The sequence below is a fragment of the Salvelinus fontinalis genome, chromosome 1, assembly GCF_029448725.1.
Source record: "Salvelinus fontinalis isolate EN_2023a chromosome 1, ASM2944872v1, whole genome shotgun sequence".
NCBI lineage: Eukaryota > Metazoa > Chordata > Actinopteri > Salmoniformes > Salmonidae > Salvelinus > Salvelinus fontinalis.
In genome coordinates this window covers 71,869,004-71,891,033 of record NC_074665.1, presented here as the reverse complement: position 1 = coordinate 71,891,033, position 22,030 = coordinate 71,869,004, and the positions used below count along the sequence as shown (strand labels likewise).

The 22,030-nt window shown below is 43.6% G+C and overlaps 1 protein-coding gene and 1 pseudogene across 16 annotated transcripts; both read left to right on the top strand.

The window, feature by feature from the left end:
* Positions 1-3,109: 3,109 nt before the first annotated feature.
* LOC129859590 (Golgi apparatus membrane protein TVP23 homolog B-like) lies at positions 3,110-5,300 on the top strand (annotated as a pseudogene).
* Positions 5,301-6,744: 1,444 nt separating this feature from the next.
* exoc7 (exocyst complex component 7) lies at positions 6,745-20,917 on the top strand. Of its 16 annotated transcripts, XM_055932248.1 has the most exons (22): positions 6,815-6,945; positions 7,327-7,392; positions 7,601-7,785; positions 8,194-8,299; positions 8,516-8,738; positions 10,314-10,481; positions 11,684-11,695; positions 13,069-13,161; positions 13,785-13,853; positions 14,373-14,518; positions 15,389-15,541; positions 15,705-15,803; positions 16,006-16,068; positions 16,201-16,267; positions 17,126-17,164; positions 17,687-17,746; positions 18,320-18,440; positions 18,744-18,839; positions 18,997-19,060; positions 19,676-19,717; positions 19,916-20,049; positions 20,286-20,917. In XM_055932248.1, exons 1-22 carry the CDS (start codon positions 6,886-6,888, stop codon positions 20,386-20,388), a joined length of 2,169 nt encoding a protein of 722 aa, XP_055788223.1. In that variant the 5' UTR covers positions 6,815-6,885; the 3' UTR covers positions 20,389-20,917. The 16 variants fall into 16 exon arrangements, with proteins under 16 accessions (XP_055788231.1, XP_055788117.1, XP_055788109.1 ...); XM_055932256.1 differs by lacking the exon at positions 11,684-11,695 and having other exon boundaries at positions 6,745-6,945; XM_055932142.1 differs by lacking the exon at positions 13,785-13,853 and having other exon boundaries at positions 6,745-6,945.
* Positions 20,918-22,030: the final 1,113 nt, after the last annotated feature.

The following is a 22,030-nucleotide window of genomic DNA, read 5'->3' as shown; positions in this document are numbered from 1 at the left end:
TCTGATTGAGAACCATACTTAGGTAGCTTTTCCCCACCGATGCTTTGTGGGTAGTTGTTTTCTGTTTAGCTGTTTTGTTTGCCTAACAGAACTGTTCGCTTTCGTTCTCCTGTTTGTTGTCTTTGTTCGATTGTTTTTTTTTGATTAAATCATGAACACTTTAAACGCTGCACCTTGGTCCACTCTTCCTTCAGCCCACAAGAAGCGTGATACAACCCCCCCAAAATTCATTTTAATTCCAGGTTGAAATGCAACAAAATAGGAAAAATGCCAAGGGGGTGAATAATTTCGCAAGCCACTGTAGCAGATGTTATTGCGGGTGAAGCGAAATGCTCTAACAGTGCAGTAATATCTAACACGTAATATCTAACAATTTCATAACATATACAGTGGGGCAAAAAAGTATTTAGTCAGCCACCAATTGTGCAAGTTCTCCCACTTAAAAAGATGAGAGAGGCCTGTACTTTTCATCATAGGTACACTTCAACTATGACAGACAAAATGAGAAAAAAAATCCAGAAAATCACATTGTAGGATTTTTTATGAATTTATTTGCAAATTATGGTGGAAAATAAGTATTTGGTCAATAACAAAAGTTTATCTCAATACTTTGTTATATACCCTTTGTTGGCAATGACAGAGGTCAAACGTTTTCTGTAAGTCTTCACAAGGTTTTCACACACTGTTGCTGGTATTTTGGCCCATTCCTCCATGCAGATCTCCTCTAGAGCAGTGATGTTTTGGGGCTGTTGCTGGGCAACATGGACTTTCAACTCCCTCCAAAGATTTTCTATGGGGTTGAGATCTGGAGACTGGCTAGGCCACTCCAGGACCTTGAAATGCTTCTTATGAAGCCACTCCTTCATTGCCCGGGCGGTGTGTTTGGGATCACTGTCATGCTGAAAGACCCAGCCACGTTTCATCTTCAATGCCCTTGCTGATGGAAGGAGGTTTTCACTCAAAATCTCACGATACATGGCCCCATTCATTCTGTCCTTTACACGGATCAGTCGTCCTGGTCCCTTTGCAGAAAAACATCCCCAAAGCATGATGTTTCCACCCCCATGCTTCACAGTAGGTATGGTGTTCTTTGGATGCAACTCAGCATTCTTTGTCCTCCAAACACGACGAGTTGAGTTTTTACCAAAAAGTTCTAAGTTCACTGTACCTAAAAGACACAAATCTAAGTAAAGGAATGGAATTAAGAATATATAAATATATGGACGAGCAATGTCAGAGCGGCATAGACTAAGATACAGTAGAATAGAATAGAATACAGTATATACATATGAGAAGAGTAATGAAACATATGTAACATTATTAAAGTGTCCAGTAATTGCAGGGGTATGTACATAGGGTAGCAGCCTTTAAGGTGCTAGTGATGGCTATTTAACAGTCTGATGACCTTGAGATAGAAGCTGTTTTTCAGACTCTTGGTCCCAGCTTTGATGCACCTGTACTGACCTCACCTTCTTCTGGATGATAGCAGGGTGAACAGGCAGTGGCTTGGGTGGTTGTTGTCCTTGATGATCTTTTGGACTTCCTGTGACATCAGGTGCTGTAGGGGTTCTTGAGGGCAGGTAGTTTGCCCCCGGTGATGCGTTGGGCAGACCGCACCACCCTCTGGAGAGCCCTGTGGTTGCGGGCGGTGCAGTTGCCATACCAGGCGGTGATACAGCTCGACAGGATGCTCTCAATTGTGGATCTGTAAAAGTTTGAGTGTTTTAGGTGCCAATCCAAATTTCTTCAGCCTCCAGAGGTTGTAGAGGCACTGTTGTACATTCTTCACCACACTGTCTGTGTGGGTGGACCATTTCAGTTTGTCAGTGATGTGTACACCGAGGAACTTGAAGCTTTCCACCTTCTCCACTGCGGCCCCGTCGGTGTGGATAGGGGGGTGCTCTCGCTGCTGTTTCCTGAAGTCCGCGATCAGCTCCTTAGTTTTGTTGATGTTGTGTGAAAGGTTATTTTTCTGGCACCACACTCCCAGGGCCCTCACTTCCTCCTTGTAGGCTATCTTGTCATTGTTGGTAATCAGTCCTACTATTGTTGTGTCGTCTGCAAAATTGGCCACACAGTCGTGGGTGAACAGGGAGCACAGGAGGGTGCTGACAACACACCCTTGTGGGGCCCCTGTCTTGAGGATCAGCGAAGTGGAGGTGTTGTTTCCTACCTTCACCACCTGGGAGCAGCCCGTCAGGAAGTCCAGGACCCAGTTGCACAGGGTCCACACTTAACTCTTTATCCACAATATAGCAGGGGGTGTAAAGCCATAACACATACATTTTTCCAGCAACAGACTATGATCGATAATGTCAAAATCCACAATGAAGTCTAACACAACAGCCCCCAAAATCTTTTTATCATTAATTTCTCTTTGCCAATCATCAGTCATTTGTGTAAGTGCTGTGCTTGCTGAATGTCCTCCCCTATAAGCGTTCTGAAGGTCTGTTGGAAAAACATTCCAGGTGAAGCTGGTTGAGAGAATGCCAAGAGTGTGCAAAGCTGTCATCAAGGCAAACGGTGGCTACTTTGAAGATTCTAAAATCTAAAATATATTTGGATTTGTTTAACACTTTTTTGGTTACTACATTATTCCATATGTGTTATTTATTTCAAGTCCAGCCTCTGTTGCAGCCGGCCGTGACCGGGAGATCCATGGGGCGGCGCACAATTGGTCCAGCATCATCTGGACTAGGGAAGGGTTTGGCAGGTTCCTGTTCCATCGTGCACTAGTGACTCCTGTGGCGGGCCGGGTGCAATGCACACTGACACGGTTGCCAGGTGTATGGTGTTTCCTCTGACACATTGGTGCGGCTGGCTTCTTGGTTAAGTGGGCGTTGTGTCAAGAAGCAGCTTGGCTGGGTTGTTTTTCAGAGGAAGCACGGCTCTCGACCTTCGCCTCTCCCGAGTCCGTACGGGAGTTGCAGCGATGGGACAGGACTGTAACTACCAATTGGGGGAAAAAAGCGGTAAACATTGTTTTACAAAAGTTGGATGTCTAGCGAGCTAGCTGGATGTTACTGTAATATCAGTGGATGAGCTATGCAGATTAAAGCAGTTACACATGTCTGGAGTAATTGTAATATATTAGCACAATGAGGCAGGGATGCGGGTAAAATAACAATGTTTGTCAGATGTCATGGGTCAAGTGCAAGTACAAATGATCACCTGTAGTAATTAGTAAAACAGCGCAGGCACTCTAGGTAAGTACATGTACATACATTACATGTTTTCTGAATGTTTCCATTAATGTTTTCTTCCCTATGTTTGTAGGATTACAACAATGATGATGACGTCTCCCTGTTTGATGCAGAGTAGGGTAGTCAAAGAAGACTAAAATCAAGAAATTTCGTTCAGCGTTGCACTCAGTGAATCAGCCAGAAAACAGTGTAACGCAATGGCTTTCAGCCCTGAATGCAAGCCACAGTCCCATTCATATCATATTTTACAGGCATCCAATGGCCTCCTCCTTCCACCTGTTCCTCAGAGTTCTCAGAGTGCTATCTTGGTGTACCTACTCTGTGAGCTCCTCTGCAGTAGCTTCATTGTCTGCATGGTCACCGTCATCCTCTTCCTGTCAGCTGACTTCTGGACCGTTAAGATAGGCCCTAAACAGTAATACTGTAGAACAAAACATCAATAGAATAGTAATAGAATACTAATAGAATAGAATAGTAATATAACTCCAATAAAACCGCAATAGAAGACCAATAAAATACCCATATAACATGTGTAAATATTGTCAACCCTCTGTCTCTTTTTTTAACTAAGTAGCCTAATGATGTATTGACTCCTCTACCATATTTCAGAACATCACTGGGCGGTTGATGGTGGGCCTGAGGTGGTGGAACCAGGTGGATGGACGATAGAAAAATCCACTGGTTTGTTTGAGTCCAGAAAGGTAGGTACACACATCCCAATCCTTTCGGGGCAGATAGTAACTAACTGCCCTCCACTGAATTACCTTCTTCTGTAGGGGTAAAACCTAGTTCCATAGAACCTGTATCGACTCTGGATTTTGATGTCATAACAAAGCCTATTACTGTATATACATGTGGTCTCTCCCAATCTTGAGGTGTGCTTTCTTTGGATACACTCAAAGCATTATAACCCTCAATCCTAGAATTTACCCAGCACTTTGTATTGCCAAATACTTACTTGGTCAACAAGCTACTTGGCATTCACAGATGTGAGAATGTCCTCTCTTTCCTTTCAGCCTCGAGGGAATTCGAAGCAGCTGGTGTCAGATCCAAGTCGAGGATCTTTTGGTTGGGCCTGGTCATGTGTCCACTCATCTGGGTCTACTTTGTCTTCAACACACTTTTCTCCTTCAAGATCAAATGGCTGGTTAGTCAAATCTAGTCCATTATATTTTGAAGTGAATATCACATGGGTGTCAATGTAACCAATGTGAAATGGCTAGCTAGTTAGCGGTGGTGCGCGCTAGCAGCCTTTCAGTCGGTTACGTCACTTGCTCTGAAACCTAGAAGTAGTGGTTCCCCTTGCTCTGCAAGGGCCGCGGCCTTTGTGGAGCGATGGGTAACGATGCTTCGTGGGCGACCGTTGTTGATGTGTGCAGAGGGTCCCTGGTTCGCGCCCGAGGTCGGGGCGAAGGGACGTACTAAAGTTATACTGTTACGTTGATGCTGTTGACCCGGATCACTGGTTGCTGCGGAAAAGGAGGAGGTCGAAAGGGGGGTGAATGTAACCGATGTGAAATGGATAGCTAGTTAGCGGTGGTGCGCGCTAGCAGCCTTTCAGTCGGTTACGTTACTTGCTCTGAAACCTAGAAGTAGTGGTTCCCCTTGCGGCCCTCTGCAAGGGCCGCGGCCTTTGTGGAGCGATGGGTAACGATGTTTCGTGGGCGACCATTGTTGATGTGTGCAGAGGGTCCCTGGTTCGTGCGAGGGGACGGTCTAAAGTTAAACTGTTACATCAACACAGCTTGAGTTAATTGTAAGTTCTTAGCTTTGCCAGTGCTCTCTCAATTTGTGGAGATTCCTTCATCGTCAGACATGCTGTGTAAGGCGTCACTGCTCACATTACTCATCAGCACCCTCGTCTCTTTCAAGATGAAGTGGGCTAGTTAATTTTTAGCTTTGCCAGTGCTCTTTCACTATAAGGATGTTGCTAATCTCGCACCTCTCTCCTCCACCCAGGCCATGGTCATCATGGGCGTGGTGCTACAGGGGGCTAACCTGTACGGATATGTTTGCTGTAAAGTGGGTGGTAGTACCAGTTTGAAGAACATGGCTACTAACTATTTTGGACAGGTAACTTTTGAATGCATAGTCTGACAACTGTGACATGCTTAACACCCCGGCCATCCTACAATCTAAGCTTGATGCCCTCAATCTCACACAAATGATCAATGAACCCAATAGGTACAACCCCAAATCTGTTAACACGGGCACCCTCATAGATATCATCCTAACCAACTTGCCCTCCAAATACACCTCTGCTGTTTTCAACCAAGATCTCAGCGATCACTGCCTCATTGACTGCATCCGTAATGGGTCTGCGGTCAAACGACCACCCCTCATCACTGTCAAACGCTCCCTAAAACACTTCAGCGAGCAGGCCTTTCTAATCGACCTGGCCCGGGTATCCTGGAAGGATATTGACCTCATCCCGTCAGTAGAGGATGCCTGGTTGTTCTTTAAAATTGCCTTCCTCACCATCTTAAATCAACATGCCCCATTCAATTTATTTTTACCAGGAACAGAAATAGTCCTTGGTTCTCTCCAGACCTGACTGCCCTTGGCCAGCACAAAAACATCCTGTGGCGTTCTGCATTAGCATAGAACAGCCCCCGTGATATGGAACTTTTCAGGGAAGTTAGGAACATAGAGTATATACACAGGCATTTAGGAAAGCTAAGGCTAGCTTTTTCAAGCAGAAATTTGCATCCTGTAGCACAAACTCAAAAAAGTTCTGGGACACTGTAAAGTCCATGGAGAATAAGAGCACCTCCTACCAGCTGCCCACTGCACTGAGGCTAGGAAACACTGTCACCACCGATAAATCCATTATAATTGAGATTTTCAATAAGCGTTTTTCTACGGCTGGCCATGCTTTCCACCTGGCTACCCCTACCCCGATCAACATCCCTCCACCCTCCACCCCCCACAGCAACTCGCCCAAGCCGCCCCCATTTCTCCTTCATCCAAATCCAGATAGCTGATGTTACCCCTACCTACATGTACAAATGACCTCGACTAACTTGTCGACTCGGTACCGGTACCCCCTGTATAGCACATTAACTCGGTACCGGTATCCCCTGTATAAAGCCTCATTATTGTTATTTTATTGTGTTACTTATTTATTTTATTTTTAATTTCGTTTATTTAGTAACTATTTTCTCAACTCTTTTTTCTTAACGGCATTGTTGGTTAAGGGCTTGTAAGTAAACATTTCATGGGTAAGGTTTACGCCTGTTGAATTTGGCGCATGTGACAAATATAATTTGATTTGATTACACACCTCTGTTTTATAGTTTTACTCATGGGAACTTGATGAGGAGGTATTTTCATTAAATTAAATGATGTGGCATAAATGAATCAGTATTTTAAAGTAACTCATAAGCCTACTTACGTCAGTCGTGCATGTTGGTCATGTTAGGTTCAGTGCGCAGCAAATGTTAGGATCGACAGCGACACCTTGTGGAACATTATTGCAACGTGTTCTGCCACAACAAAGATGGCCGCGGTTCATGACTGATGTGAAGAAGACGGATACGGAAGCGATCTCGTTTTGATTGCCCCGCCCCAGCTGATGAGAATCTGGGGGTCATTGTTATTATTTTGTTGAATAGCTTTTGCTATTATATTTTCAATATTTGTGGCCTTTCTTCTGTATCTACGTTTGCCAAAAACACCCAGGATGATTCCGACCGAGGATGCGTCCGCGAGGAAGAGGGAGATAGAGGAGAAACTAAAGCAGGTCGGTTTCAGGAAATGGGAAGGGAAGGAAATGGGAGAAATCTCTAGCTAGCTAACTAGCATTATTTACTAGCTAAGCGACATTTGACTTTGGCTACTACATGTTGTCCTCTCTATGCATGTTATAAGTGTAATTTGTTCAAATGAGTTTACACGTGTACGCTGACTGCATAGTCATACCAGACTTGACCTGTCAAACACAGCCACACAGAGGCGTTTTTCTTTGATCAACGTTCTCAGACCTTTAACGTTACACTAGGAATGGTTGATAAGCAGATGTTCCAACAGAACCAAGCTAGGCTTTATTGTAGACATCCCTGTCACTATCCTGCCTCTCGGGCCGCTGTTGTCATAATTCGTTCATTCCCTCTATGAGTCACAGGAACAGGAAACCCTATCCTTCATCCGAGAGAATATGGAGAAGAGTGATCAGCTGACTAAAGGAATGGTATGTTGCAGGTTGACACTCTTTTCCCACTCAATACTCCTAGAAATATATTTCATATAGTTGGTGAATACAAAAGTCAATGGTTCCTTTCCAGACAACTATTTTCTGACATTCTCATAATCTGTACTGTACACTAGGCCTAGTAATTCCACATAAACTGTTATTTTACTGCTGACTCTTTCTGCAACCCACCACTGCTCCCATGCAGGTGTCCATCTTGTCATCGTTTGAGAGTCGTCTGATGCAGCTGGAGAACTCCATTATCCCAGTACACAAGCAGACAGAGAACCTACAGAGGCTTCAGGAGAATGTGGATAAGACCCTGTCCTGCATGGACCATGTCATCAGTTATTACCATGTAGCCAAGGACACCGACAAGATCATCAGAGAGGGGTGAGAGTCAGACATGACTCCAGGGACAGACAGACAGACAGAGAGAGAGAGAGAGAGACTGGCATCTATTTAGATAGACAGCTGCACGCTGTTAAATAAAATTGAAATGCTCACGCAGTTTTATTGAGTGTAACGTTTTGACCCAAAAGTGGGCGTAAGGCTATTTTTGCATTATCGCGCTCTACTTAACTATTATCCTGTTATCCTTGGATTTAATCTTACATGATATGACAGTCTTCATATTTTATTCAGCACTGTCCTATTGCTTCCTGTGTTGGAGTAGAGAGTACTGTAAGCAGTGCTGTTAACTACTAGCTATTAACTACTAGCTAACAGTCCAGGCAAAATGTCTTAGCTTGGGATAACAGACCAAAGCTGATACCTGGTGCTATGTTTCTATGTTTCCAGGCCAACGGGCAGACTAGATGAGTACCTGGCCTGCATTGCCAAGATCCAGAAAGCTGTTGAGTACTTTCAGGACAACAACCCAGATAGCCCTGAGCTCAATACAGTGGTACAGTACTCAAATATCGGTCTCTCTCACTCGCTCTTGTTTTCTTGCTCTCTCTCTTTCTCTCTTCTTTCTCTCTTTCATTCCCCCCTCTCTCTCTCATCCCCTGTCTGTCTCTCTTTCGCACTCCCTCTAAAATCATTCCTCACATCCTGCTATCAATAACAATACATTCTTAACATTAAATACTTACTTCACTGTACTATTTGCTATCTACAGAAAGCACGGTTTGAGAAGGGTAAGGAGCTGCTGGAAGCTGAGTTCCGTGGTCTGCTGACCCGCTACAGTAAACCTGTTCCTCCCATATTGATCCTGGATGCCATCACTGTAGATGAGGAGCTGGAGGTTCAGGAGGAGGTGACTCTAGAACACCTCCCTGAGGCCGTGCTACAGGATATCATCTGTATCTCTGGCTGGCTGGTGGAGTACGGACGCAACCAGGGTAGATCACCCACACTTTATACATTGTCACTGATCTCTGTCCCCAGTCATTTCTCCTTTAGCGTAGTCCCTTGGAGTATGGACTCAACCAGGGTACTTGTACTGTACATGAAATGCACTCACTCTTCCATTGATGTCCGTTTCATGTTTGAAGGTGTCATCGGTTTCTTTTCAAAGGATGCTGATTCTATTTTATAGTACATAAATCAAATCAAATGTTATTTGTCACATGCGCCGAATACAACAGGTGACCTTACAGTGAAATGCTTACTTACAAGCCCTGAACCCATAATGCAGTTTTAAGAAAAATACCTAAAGAAATAAGAAATTAAAGTAACAAATAATTAAAGAGCAGCAGTAAAATAACAATAGCGAGGCTATATACAGGGGGTACCGGTACAGAGTCATGTGCAGGGGGGCAATGCAAATAGTCTGGGTAGCCATTTGATTTGATTATTCAGGAGTCTTATGGTTTTGGTGTAGAAGCTGTTTAGAAGCCTCTTGGACCTAGACTTGGTGCTCCATTACCACTTGCCATGCAGTAGCAGACAGAACAGACTATGACTAGGGTGGCTGGAGTCTTTGACAATTTAGGGCCTTCCTCTGACACCACCTGGTATAGAGGTCCTGGATGGCAGGAAGCTTGGCCCCAGTGATGTACTGGGCCGTACGCATGACCCTCTGTAGTGCTTTGTGGCGGAGGCTGAGCATTTGCCATACCAGGCAGTGATGCAACCAATCAGGATCCTCTCAATGATGCAGCCGTAGAACCTTTTGAGGATCTGAGGACCCGTGACAAATTTTTTCAGCCTCCTGAGTGGGAATAGGTTTTGTCGTGCCCTCTTCAGTACTGTCTTGGTGTGCTTGGACCATGTCAGTTTGTTGGTGATGTGGACACCAAGGAACTTGAAACTCTCAACCTGCTCCACTACGTGTAGACTTAATACTATTATGTAGATGTTATGTGGATTACGTGTTGAGGAGGGATAACAGGGCAATAGGAGATTGCAGTACAGGTCACTCAGATGAAGCCAGTGTCAATGAGGAGGATGAGGATTCAGTCAGCCAGCACGAAGAGCAGTAGCAGGACGGTGGATAGGGTCAGATGAGATCCCTACCAGCATCAACCCATCTCACCCTCAGGAACCGTAAGTGGCAGAAACAGACTAGCTGCCCCTTCTCTCATGGTTAGTGCTATCCGGGATCCTTGGGACACCCCTACCATAAACCTAACCATACCCCTAACTCAACCCTAACCGTTTTCAACTTCAATGGGGTGAGGTCAGAGTTAGTACGTCCCAAGGATCCCGTTCATCACACTACATGAACAGTTGAAAACCTTTTCCTTCCATTGGTGTACTCAGAACCTACCACACCCTTGTCAATTCCATAATTATGGGTTTTATGGTGGTTATCGTCCAGTTTTGACCACTTTTTCTCTACCTCTGCAGATTTCATGATTATGTTCAACAGTTGTACTCAAAACCTGCTCCTAACATAGATGTAGATTTCATAACCATATTTATGTCTGATAGTTGTCCTCTCCTCTTGACCACATCTCCTCTCTGCTCTGCAGACTTTATGAACGTGTACTTCCAGATCCGCTCCAATCAGTTGGACCGCTCCATCAAGGGTCTGAAAGACCACTTCCGGAAGAGTTCTGCCTCTTCTGGCATCCTCTACTCGCCCGCCGTGCAGACCAAACGCAAGGACACGCCAACTAAGAAGGCACCCAAGAGACCAGGTCAGTGCCCTGCTGCGGCCCGGTAACGTTACACTCTGCTGTGCCTCCATGACGATTCAACTATAGCTATAGTGTCACTATCACTCTCATCCATATGCTAAAATCATACCTACCACAAACAGGCTCATATCTACCACAAATTCACAGAATGCGTTACTTCATCACAGTCATTGCAAACAGGAATATACACTCTGAGTGTACAAAACATTATGAACACCTGCTCTTTCCATAACAGACTGACAAGGTGAATCCAGGTGAAAGCTATTGTCCCTTATTGATGTCACCTGTTAAATCCACCGTAGTAAGTGTAGATGGGGGAGGGGAGACAGGTGAAATAAGGAGTTTTAAACCTTGAGACATGGAATGTGTGTGTGCCATTGAGAGGGTGAATGGGCAAGAGAAAAGATTGAAGTGCCTTTTGAACAGGGTAGGTTCCAGGCGCACCAGTTTAAGTGTGTCAAGAACTGCAGCGTTGCTGGTTTTTTCTCTCCTTTAACAGTTTCTTGTGTGTATAAAGAATGGTCCACCACCCAAAGGTCATCTAGTCAACTTGACACAATTGTGGGAAGCATTGGAGTCAACATGGGCCAGCATCCCTGTGGAATGCTTTTGACACATTGTAGAGTCCAAGCCACAACGAATTAAGGCTGTTCTGAGGGCAAAAGGAGGTGCAACTCAATATTAGGAATGTGTTCCTAATGTTTTGTACACTCAGTGTAGATATCAAGATAATCTATTATCATACACTGTACTACAATTTCAGACAGCTCACACTTAAGAATGTCCCTCTGGTCTGAACATTCTGAATCAGATGATTGGTTATAGTTCCCTCTCTTGCGTAATTGTATTCTCTTTCAAGTGTCCTCCAAATCACAGAGAGCATGATTCATCATAGTCGTCATGACTCCCGAGCTTCTCTAGCATCATCAGCCTTATTAATGGACGACAGTGTCCCCCACCACCCCTTCTATGATTACATCCCAAATGGAAACCTATTCCCTATATAGTACACTGCTTTTGACCAGGGTCCATAGGTCCCTGGTCAAAAGTAGTGCACTACTGTATGCAAGGAATAGGGTGCCATTTGGGACGTAGACTATATGTTCCTGTGATTTTGCCTTCTCTCTCCTTGTCATGACCCCGACTAACCCCTCTGCTTTCCTCTTGTTTTATAATCCTCATGTGTATTGTGGTGATGACAGTCTACATCCCAGGTAAAGAGAAAAGCTTTAGTGTGTCTCTCTCTATCGTCTCGTTACCATCGCTTGCTTCTGTTAACTGGACGTCACATTTGACCACAAACGAGGGTGCCGTAGTCAGTGACCAGAACACCGTGAACTAGAATCATGCCATCTGATGTGGAAACAGTTATGCTACCGCTCCCCTATTCAGCGTGATTGATAGTTTGTTGTTTTTGTCACTTAGGTTAGTTGGTCACCTCCAGTTGGGTTTCTTGATGTAGTTGGATACAGGAGGAAGAGGCAGACTTGACAGAAGCATCTTGCATGTCTTTATTTTGATCTCCCAGTTTTGCAGTGTCTTTGGTGTTTGCCAGAAGTGTTTGGGGTTTTGCGTGTATTGTGACTGCTCTGCAACCAATATAAAAAGTAATAAAGTATTTTAAGGTAGTTTATAGGTGGTTTATATTGACCGACCTGAAAGCTAACATTTTCTCCATCAAAATCAGCCAATTGCAGAACATGAACATATTTATACTGCTTGATTTAGAAGTAATTTAACCACATGGCCTGCAACATCCGATAACTAAATGCTCCTATGCTATAACAATGCATTTGCTACATGGCTTATATTCAATTCTATTATAATTGATCAAAAAAATTGCTCAGTAATAGCTTACGTTGCTAGAATTGAAAACATCATAGGCAAAGCATAGGTTGAGGAATAAGGATTGTTTCAGACATTTCTACGTAGATATATTTCTGCATCATTGTTTCTATTCTGTCTCCTACTTCATTGATATTACTAATAATGCATCACATGCTTACTAACACACAAACCCAAGTCGTAATCGTGTACTGTTTTACTTGCTCTCTATTTGTTTGCATTAACTCAGGCTTTTGTATGAATCCATACATCTATAAGATGTAAAACATATAACCATGTAACAATTTTACCTACCAATGCTACGTTAATGTTATAACAGTAGTAGTGTGAGTGAATGTCCATAATAACAATGCTGAAATGAATGTATTGTTAATTCTGATGGCTGTTTTGTTTGTGTTTGTATAATGAACCTAACCTTTACATTTTCTTTTTGTTACCTTGCTGGTGGAGTGTGCTTCGGCGCGCCCGTCATAGTGTGTTTATTTAGCTGTGCTGTAGTTCTACCTTGTAGTTGTATTTCTGTGTTGTGTAGTAGCGGTGCTAGGCCATTGTTCCCATTGCCCCCCATCTCTTCTCACTCATGATTGGTGGTGGTGAAGGGATGTGGTGTTGGTGTATCTTCATCACACTTCCTAGCTCTCTTCCTCTCATCTCTCTTCCCCCGTTCCTACTTCGTTTCTCTATCTTCTTTTCTTCTCTGTGGACCCCTGGATTGTGTCTGTGTGTCACTCTGTGGGAGCAGGGACCATTCGCAAGGCTCAGAACCTTCTCAAACAGTACTCTCAGCATGGTCTGGATGGGAAAAAGGGGGGCTCTAACCTCACTCCTTTGGAAGGTAACGCACCCTGGCTTTGTTGTCTTCTCTTCGGTGTCTCTCTCTCTCTATCACTATGCCAGTGTACTGGGGTTACTGGTCTGTTGCTCTTGTCCAGGTTAACTTGTTGTTTTTGTTAAACAACAGACGCACAGGAACCTCTACAGAGTCACTGGCTGTTAGATGCTGCAAATAATTGAAAAGTTATGTTGTTAAATGAATACAAAATATAGTTGTAATTCAAATGTTTCAACTCCTTTTTAGCTATTCTGAAATATTCCACATTGAAATGTAGTATTTGGTAATAGAAGTTTACTTTACTAAAATTTACAACACGTAATACGTGTTAGAACTGCAGCAGGTCTAAACTGGTGTGACTTCTGGCTTTCAAAGCCATGTAAATTTGGTTCCTGTAAAAGCTATAACCTCAACTAACTATCTCAGACACAGGTCAAACAAACGCACAAACTCACTGGTGCCCCTGACCTCCCCCTGCCCCCCAACAAGGGTGTTCTCTGCTTTCCCCGCTGGGTGCTTGGTGGTCAGTATATGTTTCTAGGCGAGTCCCAGGCTTACCACTCGGCCTATAGGCCCCAGCAGTGAGCCTGGTTCCATGACTATACCCCCCTCCCCCTACCCATCAGGTCACGATCATGACCAGCGGGTCAAACACCAGTCAGACGCCCTGACCGACAAGCATGGGGCAGCAGCAGGTGAGTAAGGGGGAAGTTTGCTCCAAAATGTCCTGTATGGGGAACAAGACACCCACCAGTATTCAAGCCTGTGGGGATGTGATACCAGGTTCAGCACACATCCATTGACAGCTATGGAAGCCAGTGGATATGTGCTGACACTTAAAAGGTTAGCTATTATTGTTTAAAAAAACCTCATCAAATAGTAGTCAGTGGTTCCTTTCAGCTAATGTACTGTTCAGGTAATGTCATTATATCAATGTGAAGTAAATTCTCCCCTACTGGCATTCTCCATTTTGCTTTTGAAATACAGTGAATATAATTTTGAACAAATACGTGCCCAATATTTATCTCCCTTGGTGGAAAAAACACCATTCATGGAAGTAGCACATCAAGTAAGCATGCTGTAAATACACATATCTAAACAGTCATAATTCTCAGTCAGGATTGTTGGTATTATTGCAACCTGCCCAATGCCCCTGGTCCACCGAGTCTCCTCTCCACCCTGTCCCCTAACTGACCTCACCGTGTGCCCCTCAGGGAAGGATGATGTCCTGGACATAGAGATCGACTCTTACATCCACTGCATCAGTGCCTTTGTGAAGCTGGCCCAGAGTGAATACGCCCTGCTCACAGAGATCATCCCTGAACATCACCAGAAGAAGACTTTTGACTCCCTCATACAGGTCAGGCCTCAGACAGCCAAACCACAGGCCTTTATGACTCCCTCATACAGGTCAGGCCTCAGACAGGCAAACCACAGGCCTTTATGACTCCCTCATACAGGTCAGGCCTCAGACAGGCAAATCACAGGCCTTTATGACTCCCTCATACAGGTCAGGCCTCAGACAGGCAAACCACAGGCCTTTATGACTCCCTCATACAGGTCAGGCCTCAGACAGGCAAATCACAGGCCTTTATGACTCCCTCATACATGTCAGGCCTCAGACAGACAAACCACAGGCCTTTATGACTCCCTCATACAGGTCAGGCCTCAGACAGGCAAACCACAGGCCTTTATGACTCCCTCATACAGGTCAGGCCTCAGACAGCCAAACCACAGGCCTTTATGACTCCCTCATACAGGTCAGGCCTCAGACAGCCAAACCACAGGCCTTTATCGTTTCGGTTGCCTCTTTTTTTCATGTCAGATGAGGACAGTAATATCATAGTTAACTGTTTGGTCAGGTCTCAACCAAAGACAGGCGAACAATAGGCATTTCTTACCCAGAAGAAGACTAATATAACGAGTCTCCTGAGTTTACTGTGTCTGTGCAAATAACAAGATTGTTTTCAAAGAGAATGTTGTCAAATCAAGGTTTACTGGTCTTATGCACAGGATACAGGGTGTAAATGGAACGGTGAAATACTTACTTGCAAGCTCTCCTCAACAGTACAATACACGTTATCAAAAATGTAAAGAAATAATTAATAAAAAGTAGTAAAATAGGAATGTTGACAGAGGCGTGAAGTACTGGCGCTGATATTGGCTCTCTGATATAATGTACAGTGAAGCTGACTCCTCCTGTTTCTGTGTCTGATCTCCTGTGTCTTAGGAAGCCCTGGACAACCTGATGCTGGAGGGAGACAACATAGTGGCGGCAGCACGGCGGGCCATCATGAGACACGACTACTCTGCTGTCCTCACCATCTTCCCCATCCTCAGGCACCTGAAACAGACCAAGCCAGACTTTGACTCCACGCTCCAGGTAATGTAACCTACAGGCCTCACTTAAGCAGATGTATGAATTAACAATAAACAATCTGAAATGTAATGCCAAAGCCAATTTTACGTTGGACAAAAAAAAGCTTTTTGAATTAAATTGTATTATGATCTAATTTCCCTTTTCCCTTCATGGTATGTATCTACAGGGCACAGCTGCCAGTACCAAGAACAAGCTGCCTACCCTCATCACGTCTATGGAGACTATTGGAGCGAAAGCCCTGGAGGAGTTTGCAGACAGCATCAAGGTAAGAGCAACTACCCTCCACCGATCACTCCTTAGCTCTTTCAACCATACTATACACAGCTTGAACCCATTAACAAACTATTCCTAAACTATTTACAGTATAATATATATGGACATTTTATTAGGACCAGCATCTCCTAGTGTTCTTGTAAGTGAGAAAAAATATTGAAGACAAATTTGTCTCTCTCTCTTTTCTATGACAGAATGACCCTGACAAGGAGTACAACATGCCTAAGGATGGAACTGTCCATGAGCTCACCAGCAATGTAAACCAACACCCTCCCTCTTGACATACAGTCTGGAGTTTATATAGTGGCATATGTTGCTGTTAGCATCTTCGTGTCACATACCGTCATCCCTTACATTATTCCTCACCCTGGTCTCTCTCTCTTCCCCAGGCCATCCTGTTCCTTCAGCAGCTGCTGGACTTCCAGGAGACAGCCGGAGCTATGCTGGCCTCTCAAGGTAGGGAGGGCTGAGTGGACTGTCCTGTTAAGGCACCCTATTCCCTATAAGGTCCACTACTTTTGACCAGGGCCCAAATGGCTCTGTTCAAAAGTAGCGCACTATATAGGGAATAGGGTGCCATTTGGGACGGGCTCCAGGTCTGCTGTTAGTGTCCACCAGCTTCCGTCTGTCCATTGTTTGTCTGTTCTGAAACGGTAGTAGTAGACCATCCCATCTTTGTCGGAGAAGTCCCCATGTATCCACCAACTGATGTTTGTAATAGAAACTAGACGTCCTCCTTATCTCCAGTTACGTCACATCAGCATTTCTCTCCTCCAGAGTTCTTTCTAATCCTTCTTCCTCTGCCTGTGTCTGTAACTTCCTCTAATGTGTTGCTGACTTGAACTCATCTCTTCTTCACCTCTTCCTCACCATCGCTGCTGCACTGCCTTTCTCTGCCTCTAGAGGGAGCCCCTAGACACTCCATATACTGTACTATGGACAGGCTGTTCCCTTTCTAGGGACTATCTGGGTAACCATTTCTAACCTCAATGGCCACACATATCAGCATTTGAACCCTTTGAGAGGGTAAGATATGGACCGTCATAACAAGACCAATCATACTAGCAATAAGGATGAAAAGGGGCCCCCACTGTATGGGTTAGTCCCTCCTGCCCCTCCTGCATCCCGGTACCGTGACCCTATACACTCACCCCATGCCCCTTACCCATAAACCACCATACTCTCTACCTATCGCTGTCTGGCTGTTAACAGTACTTTGCTTACTCTGCACTAACATATCTTTTCTAACCTTTTGCACTTTGCTTCTCTCATCTTTTCTGTCTCTCTCTTTTTTGCCTTGCCTCTGCCCTAAAGTACTGGGGGACACGTACAATATCCCTTTAGATCCCCGAGGTAAGCCAACACAAGACAGGTTTCACAGGTGCTTCACTACCAGAGGAGTAGGGAAGGACAGAGCCATTAATACGTTTCTGACTTTATGAATGGTCTCAGGTTTTTATCAACATGTTGTTTAGGATTTAGTTAATGGATGAGTAATGTTACACAAACCCCATTAACAGAAATACCTCGATAGTAAGTATGGGTAGTAGTATTGCATCCTTATATGATTGTAAAGACTGTGGAACATGGATCATGCTACTGAGGTGCTTACAGTATTATGGAAATTGTGTTTTTCCAGACAGTCACACTCTCCCATATATTTTACATTTAAATTGTAATTAAGCTTTCGCCTCTAATGAATTAAGTTATTTGAACAGGAATAAAAATGACTATAATTCAAATCCCAAAGAGATCATGGGAGATTAACAGAAAATGCTATTATATCTCAGTTGAGGGATTAGCAGTGACACAGGGGATTATGTAACTCAACGGTTATAGATAGATCTTATGTTAACACTGTTTTACAATCTGCAGAGACCAGTTCGTCAGCCAGCAGCTCTGAGTTCAGTAGGAGACTTCTCAGCACCTACATATGTAAGTTTAGGAACTGAAGATGTGTATGTTAAAACGTTGCATGTTACAAAGAAAATCAAGAGCTTAATTAAAGGTAGACTCAGCGTTTTAACGTTGCCACGAGCAGCACTGCTGATATTGCGATTAACGCGATGCAAGATTTTGCTGTCACACAGAGTATCTGCGCATGTGCAAGGGTTCGCTTCACGCTGTTACAGGGTGGTTGCTACAGGACCAAATCAACGGAGAAGTTTAACCTTCGCCCTTCAACGCTCTTAGTTGTTGCGGAAATGAACTGCAGCTGTTTACATTGCATCTACGTCATCTCGCTGAGTCTACCTTTAAGTAAAGATATATGCTGTATGTAATCCATTTGTACAGTAGCTATATAAAGGACAGAGCTTTGAATTGTTTTGGTCACATTATTGAACTTTTCTCCAACACAAACGTCCCCTCAATGACAATAAAGTTGATCCTATATATCTTATATCTCCATAACTAGATGATTCAAATGTGCAAACAGTTGGAACCAACCAAGCACAGTTTACGAATGTCCTTGGCTCTGATTCTGAATCTGGGTTGCTTCTCTCTCAGGTAAAGTGTTGGGGAACTTGCAGCTGAATCTTCTCAGTAAATCCAAGGTGTACGAGGACTCTGCTCTGAGTGCCATCTTCCTCCACAACAACTACAACTACATCCTCAAGTCCCTGGAGAAGTAGGCCCCGATATCCCCTTATTATCCCACCAACGTGCCTGCACGACCTCACACACAAACCATTTAAATTGATATCTTTCGAAACTACTAGTAACCCTATTGATATCCGCTACTCAAACATATATATAGCCTACAGTAAACACTAATCAAGAAATGCATTGCCACGGAGCCAAACACCTTTTCTAACGCAGATGCTCAGGCAGAGAATTGATATACCATAAAGCAAGAATATACTTAGTCAAAGTCACATGTTATTTGAACCATATTACCCTGTGTGTGTCCGTGTGTCCATCCCTCCCTCAGGTCTGAACTGATCCAGTTGGTGACAGTGACTCAGAAGAAGGCTGAGAGTTCATACAGAGAGCTGATAGAACAGCAGATACAGATATACCAGCGCAGGTAAATACATAATGGGCTGAAGGGTATCTGGGTACGCTCTCATTTAGATGTAGCTACAGCATGTTCCTGAATCACTAGCTAGTACCTGCACTACGTAAACTATCTCCTGTGATCTTACATAACATACTATTCTGTTGTTTGTCTTGCTTTTCTTTAGCTGGTACAAGGTCACAGAGCATATTATGGACCGGAACATGCCTGCCTTCCAACCAGGAACCAAGGTGAGACTGTTTACTTGATATGCGTATGTACACTGAGTGTACTAAACATGAACAGCTGCTCTTTCCATGATAGACTGAATCCAGGTGAATCCAGGTGAAAGCTATGATTGCCCTTATTGATGTCACTTGTTAAATCCACTTCGATCAGTGTAGATGAAGGGGAGGATAGAGGCTAAAGAAGGATTTTTAAGCCTTAAAACAATTGAGACATGGATTGTGTATGTGTGCCATGCAGAGGGGTATGGTAGTAGCTGCCAGGCACACCGGTTTGTTTCAAGAACTGCAACGCTGCTGGGTTTTTCCACACTCAACAGTTTCCCATGTGTATCAAGAATGGTCCACCACCCAAAGGACATCCAGCCAACTTGACACAACTTTGGGAAGCATTGGAGTCAACATGGGCCAGCATTCCTGTGGAATGCTTTCAACACCTTGTAGAATCCATGCCCCGACGAATTGAGGCTGTTTTGAAGACAACTCAATATAAGGAAGGATGTACACTCGGTGTGTATACAAAGCATACAGCCTTGTTTGCGATGCTTAGCTTGCTGTGCACATTTGCTATTTTATCTGTACATGTGAAGTAAATGGTTTTCATATGTTCCCTCTCACCAGCTGAAAGACAAAGAGCGTCAGGTGATCAAAGACAAGTTTAAGGTAAAATAACCAACAGCATACAGGTAACACAAAACACATTGAATCCCTACCAAGGATATACTCAGGATTCAAGAGTGATGAATTGGATACTTTTTAAATGTGCCAACACATCAGTTAAAATGCCTTCAATTTAATCTCTAGCTCCATGAACGTATGATTTAAACGTATGCTTATGGACTGATCCCTTGATCTCTGTAGGGATTCAACGACGGTCTGGAGGAGCTGTGTAAGATCCAGAAGGTGTGGGCCATCCCAGACAAGGAGCAGAGAGACACCATTCGCCACGCCCAGAGGAGAGTGGTGTCGGAGGCCTACAGGGCCTTCCTACAGAGGTGAGTCTTAAGCACCACCACTACTGTGACATCTGTGTTATTCCTCCTCACTCTCACATATTGTAAAGGATGGTAACCATTGTAATTTGTAGGAAGTGTATTTATTTTCTGGGTTCATCTTCTGTTAGTCAGAACCTCGCTAAAAGGGTTTCCTTTCTCTCCGCAGCTCAGTTAGGAAGGACGGCTGAAAGTTTACACAAAACATTGTTACTCATGAATGTTGAATTCCTTCACAGATACACCAACATTTCGTTCACCAAAAATCCTGAGAAATACCACAAGTATCGTCCAGAGCAGGTGGAGGAGATGATCGAGAGGCTTTTTGATACCTCAGCCTAAGCCACGCCCATTGACCACACCCGCAAAGTAACCATACCTACAACCCTCATAACACTCAGCTCAACCTCCTGGGTCCTGGGGCTAGGGCCTGTTCAGGAGGATGTAACGTTCACATAGAAATGCATTGTGTAGAACAGATATGATTGTCTGTCAGATAAAATAGAGAATTGTGTCACTTCTATTTATATCTGCAACTTTTGGAAAGTTTTACTGAATAAACCCCAGAGCTCCTGCCTCCCCTGAGACACCCATTGCCCTATGGGTGTCTCATACTTTATGCTCTTTTTTTATATAGTAATGTATTTATATGTAATTTACTTGTTCTCCAATCAATGAGCATCTGAATCTAATAATGCAAAGTCTGTGATTTGCGATGATGTTGTTATTGTTTTGTTGGTGGTGGGTAATGCAATTACATAACAGCACAGTAGCTCCATATAATTGTCCAGTCAGTGTGTTGTGTACTAACAACTAATCTAGTTGAAAAGTTATCAGATGTGAATAGAATAGAATTACCAGTTGTCACTTATTGTTGTCCCATTGTCATTTATTCCAAAATATGGTTATTCTGGTGAAACTATTAGTTTAATATTTGAAACCATTTGTTTCAAGGTATTAGCTTAATCTAGAATAGATGTTCAGATTGGATGAATACAGCAATAATGCATGACAAGGATTGCGTGGCCGGATCTGTACATTTTATAAGATACTACCTTCCGACCACACAAAATCCTGAAATCATCAAAATGCTAATAATGTCGAGAGTTAGCTAATGTTTGGATTGAGTCGACACATCAGTTGTAGAGGACCTTGGAGATGGGCATTGGAGAGGTAGATGCAACAGGAAGGTAGAGGAGTAGGATTATTGTTGGAAAGGTAGATGCAACAGGATGGTTGAGGAGTAGGATTATTGTTGGAAAGGTAGATGCAACAGGATGGTTGAGGAGTAGGATTATTGTTTGAAAGGTAGATGCAATAGGAAGGTAGAGGAGTAGGATTATTGTTGGAAAGGTAGATGCAATAGGAAGGTAGAGGAGTAGGATTATTGTTTGAAAGGTAGATGCAATATGAAGGTTGAGGAGTAGGATTATTGTTTGAAAGGTAGATGCAATAGGAAGGTTGAGGAGTAGGATTATTGTTTGAAAGGTAGATGCAACAGGAAGGTAGAGGAGTAGGATTATTGTTGAAAAGGTAGATGCAATAGGAAGGTTGAGGAGTAGGATTATTGTTGGAAATGTAGATGCAATAGGAAGGTTGAGGAGTAGGATTATGTTGGAAATGTAGATGCAACAGGATGGTTGAGGAGTAGGATTATTGTTGGAAATGTAGATGCAACAGGATGGTTGAGGAGTAGGATTATTGTTTGAAAGGTAGATGCAATAGGAAGGTTGAGGAGTAGGATTATTGTTGGAAATGTAGATGCAACAGGATGGTTGAGGAGTAGGATTATTGTTTGAAAGGTAGATGCAATAGGAAGGTAGAGGAGTAGGATTATTGTTTGAAAGGTAGATGCAATAGGAAGGTTGAGGAGTAGGATTATTGTTTGAAAGGTAGATGCAATATGAAGGTTGAGGAGTAGGATTATTGTTTGAAAGGTAGTTGCAATAGGAAGGTTGAGGAGTAGGATTATTGTTTGAAAGGT

Bases quoted from the DNA above. Each gene is read 5' to 3' on its own strand.
- exoc7 (XM_055932248.1), top strand. From the start codon at position 6,886: ATGATTCCGACCGAGGATGCGTCCGCGAGGAAGAGGGAGATAGAGGAG. The intron at 18,840-18,996 runs GTAAATACATAA...GCTTTTCTTTAG, and splicing joins ATACAGATATACCAGCGCAG to CTGGTACAAGGTCACAGAGC. The intron at 19,718-19,915 runs GTAAAATAACCA...TGATCTCTGTAG, and splicing joins TGATCAAAGACAAGTTTAAG to GGATTCAACGACGGTCTGGA.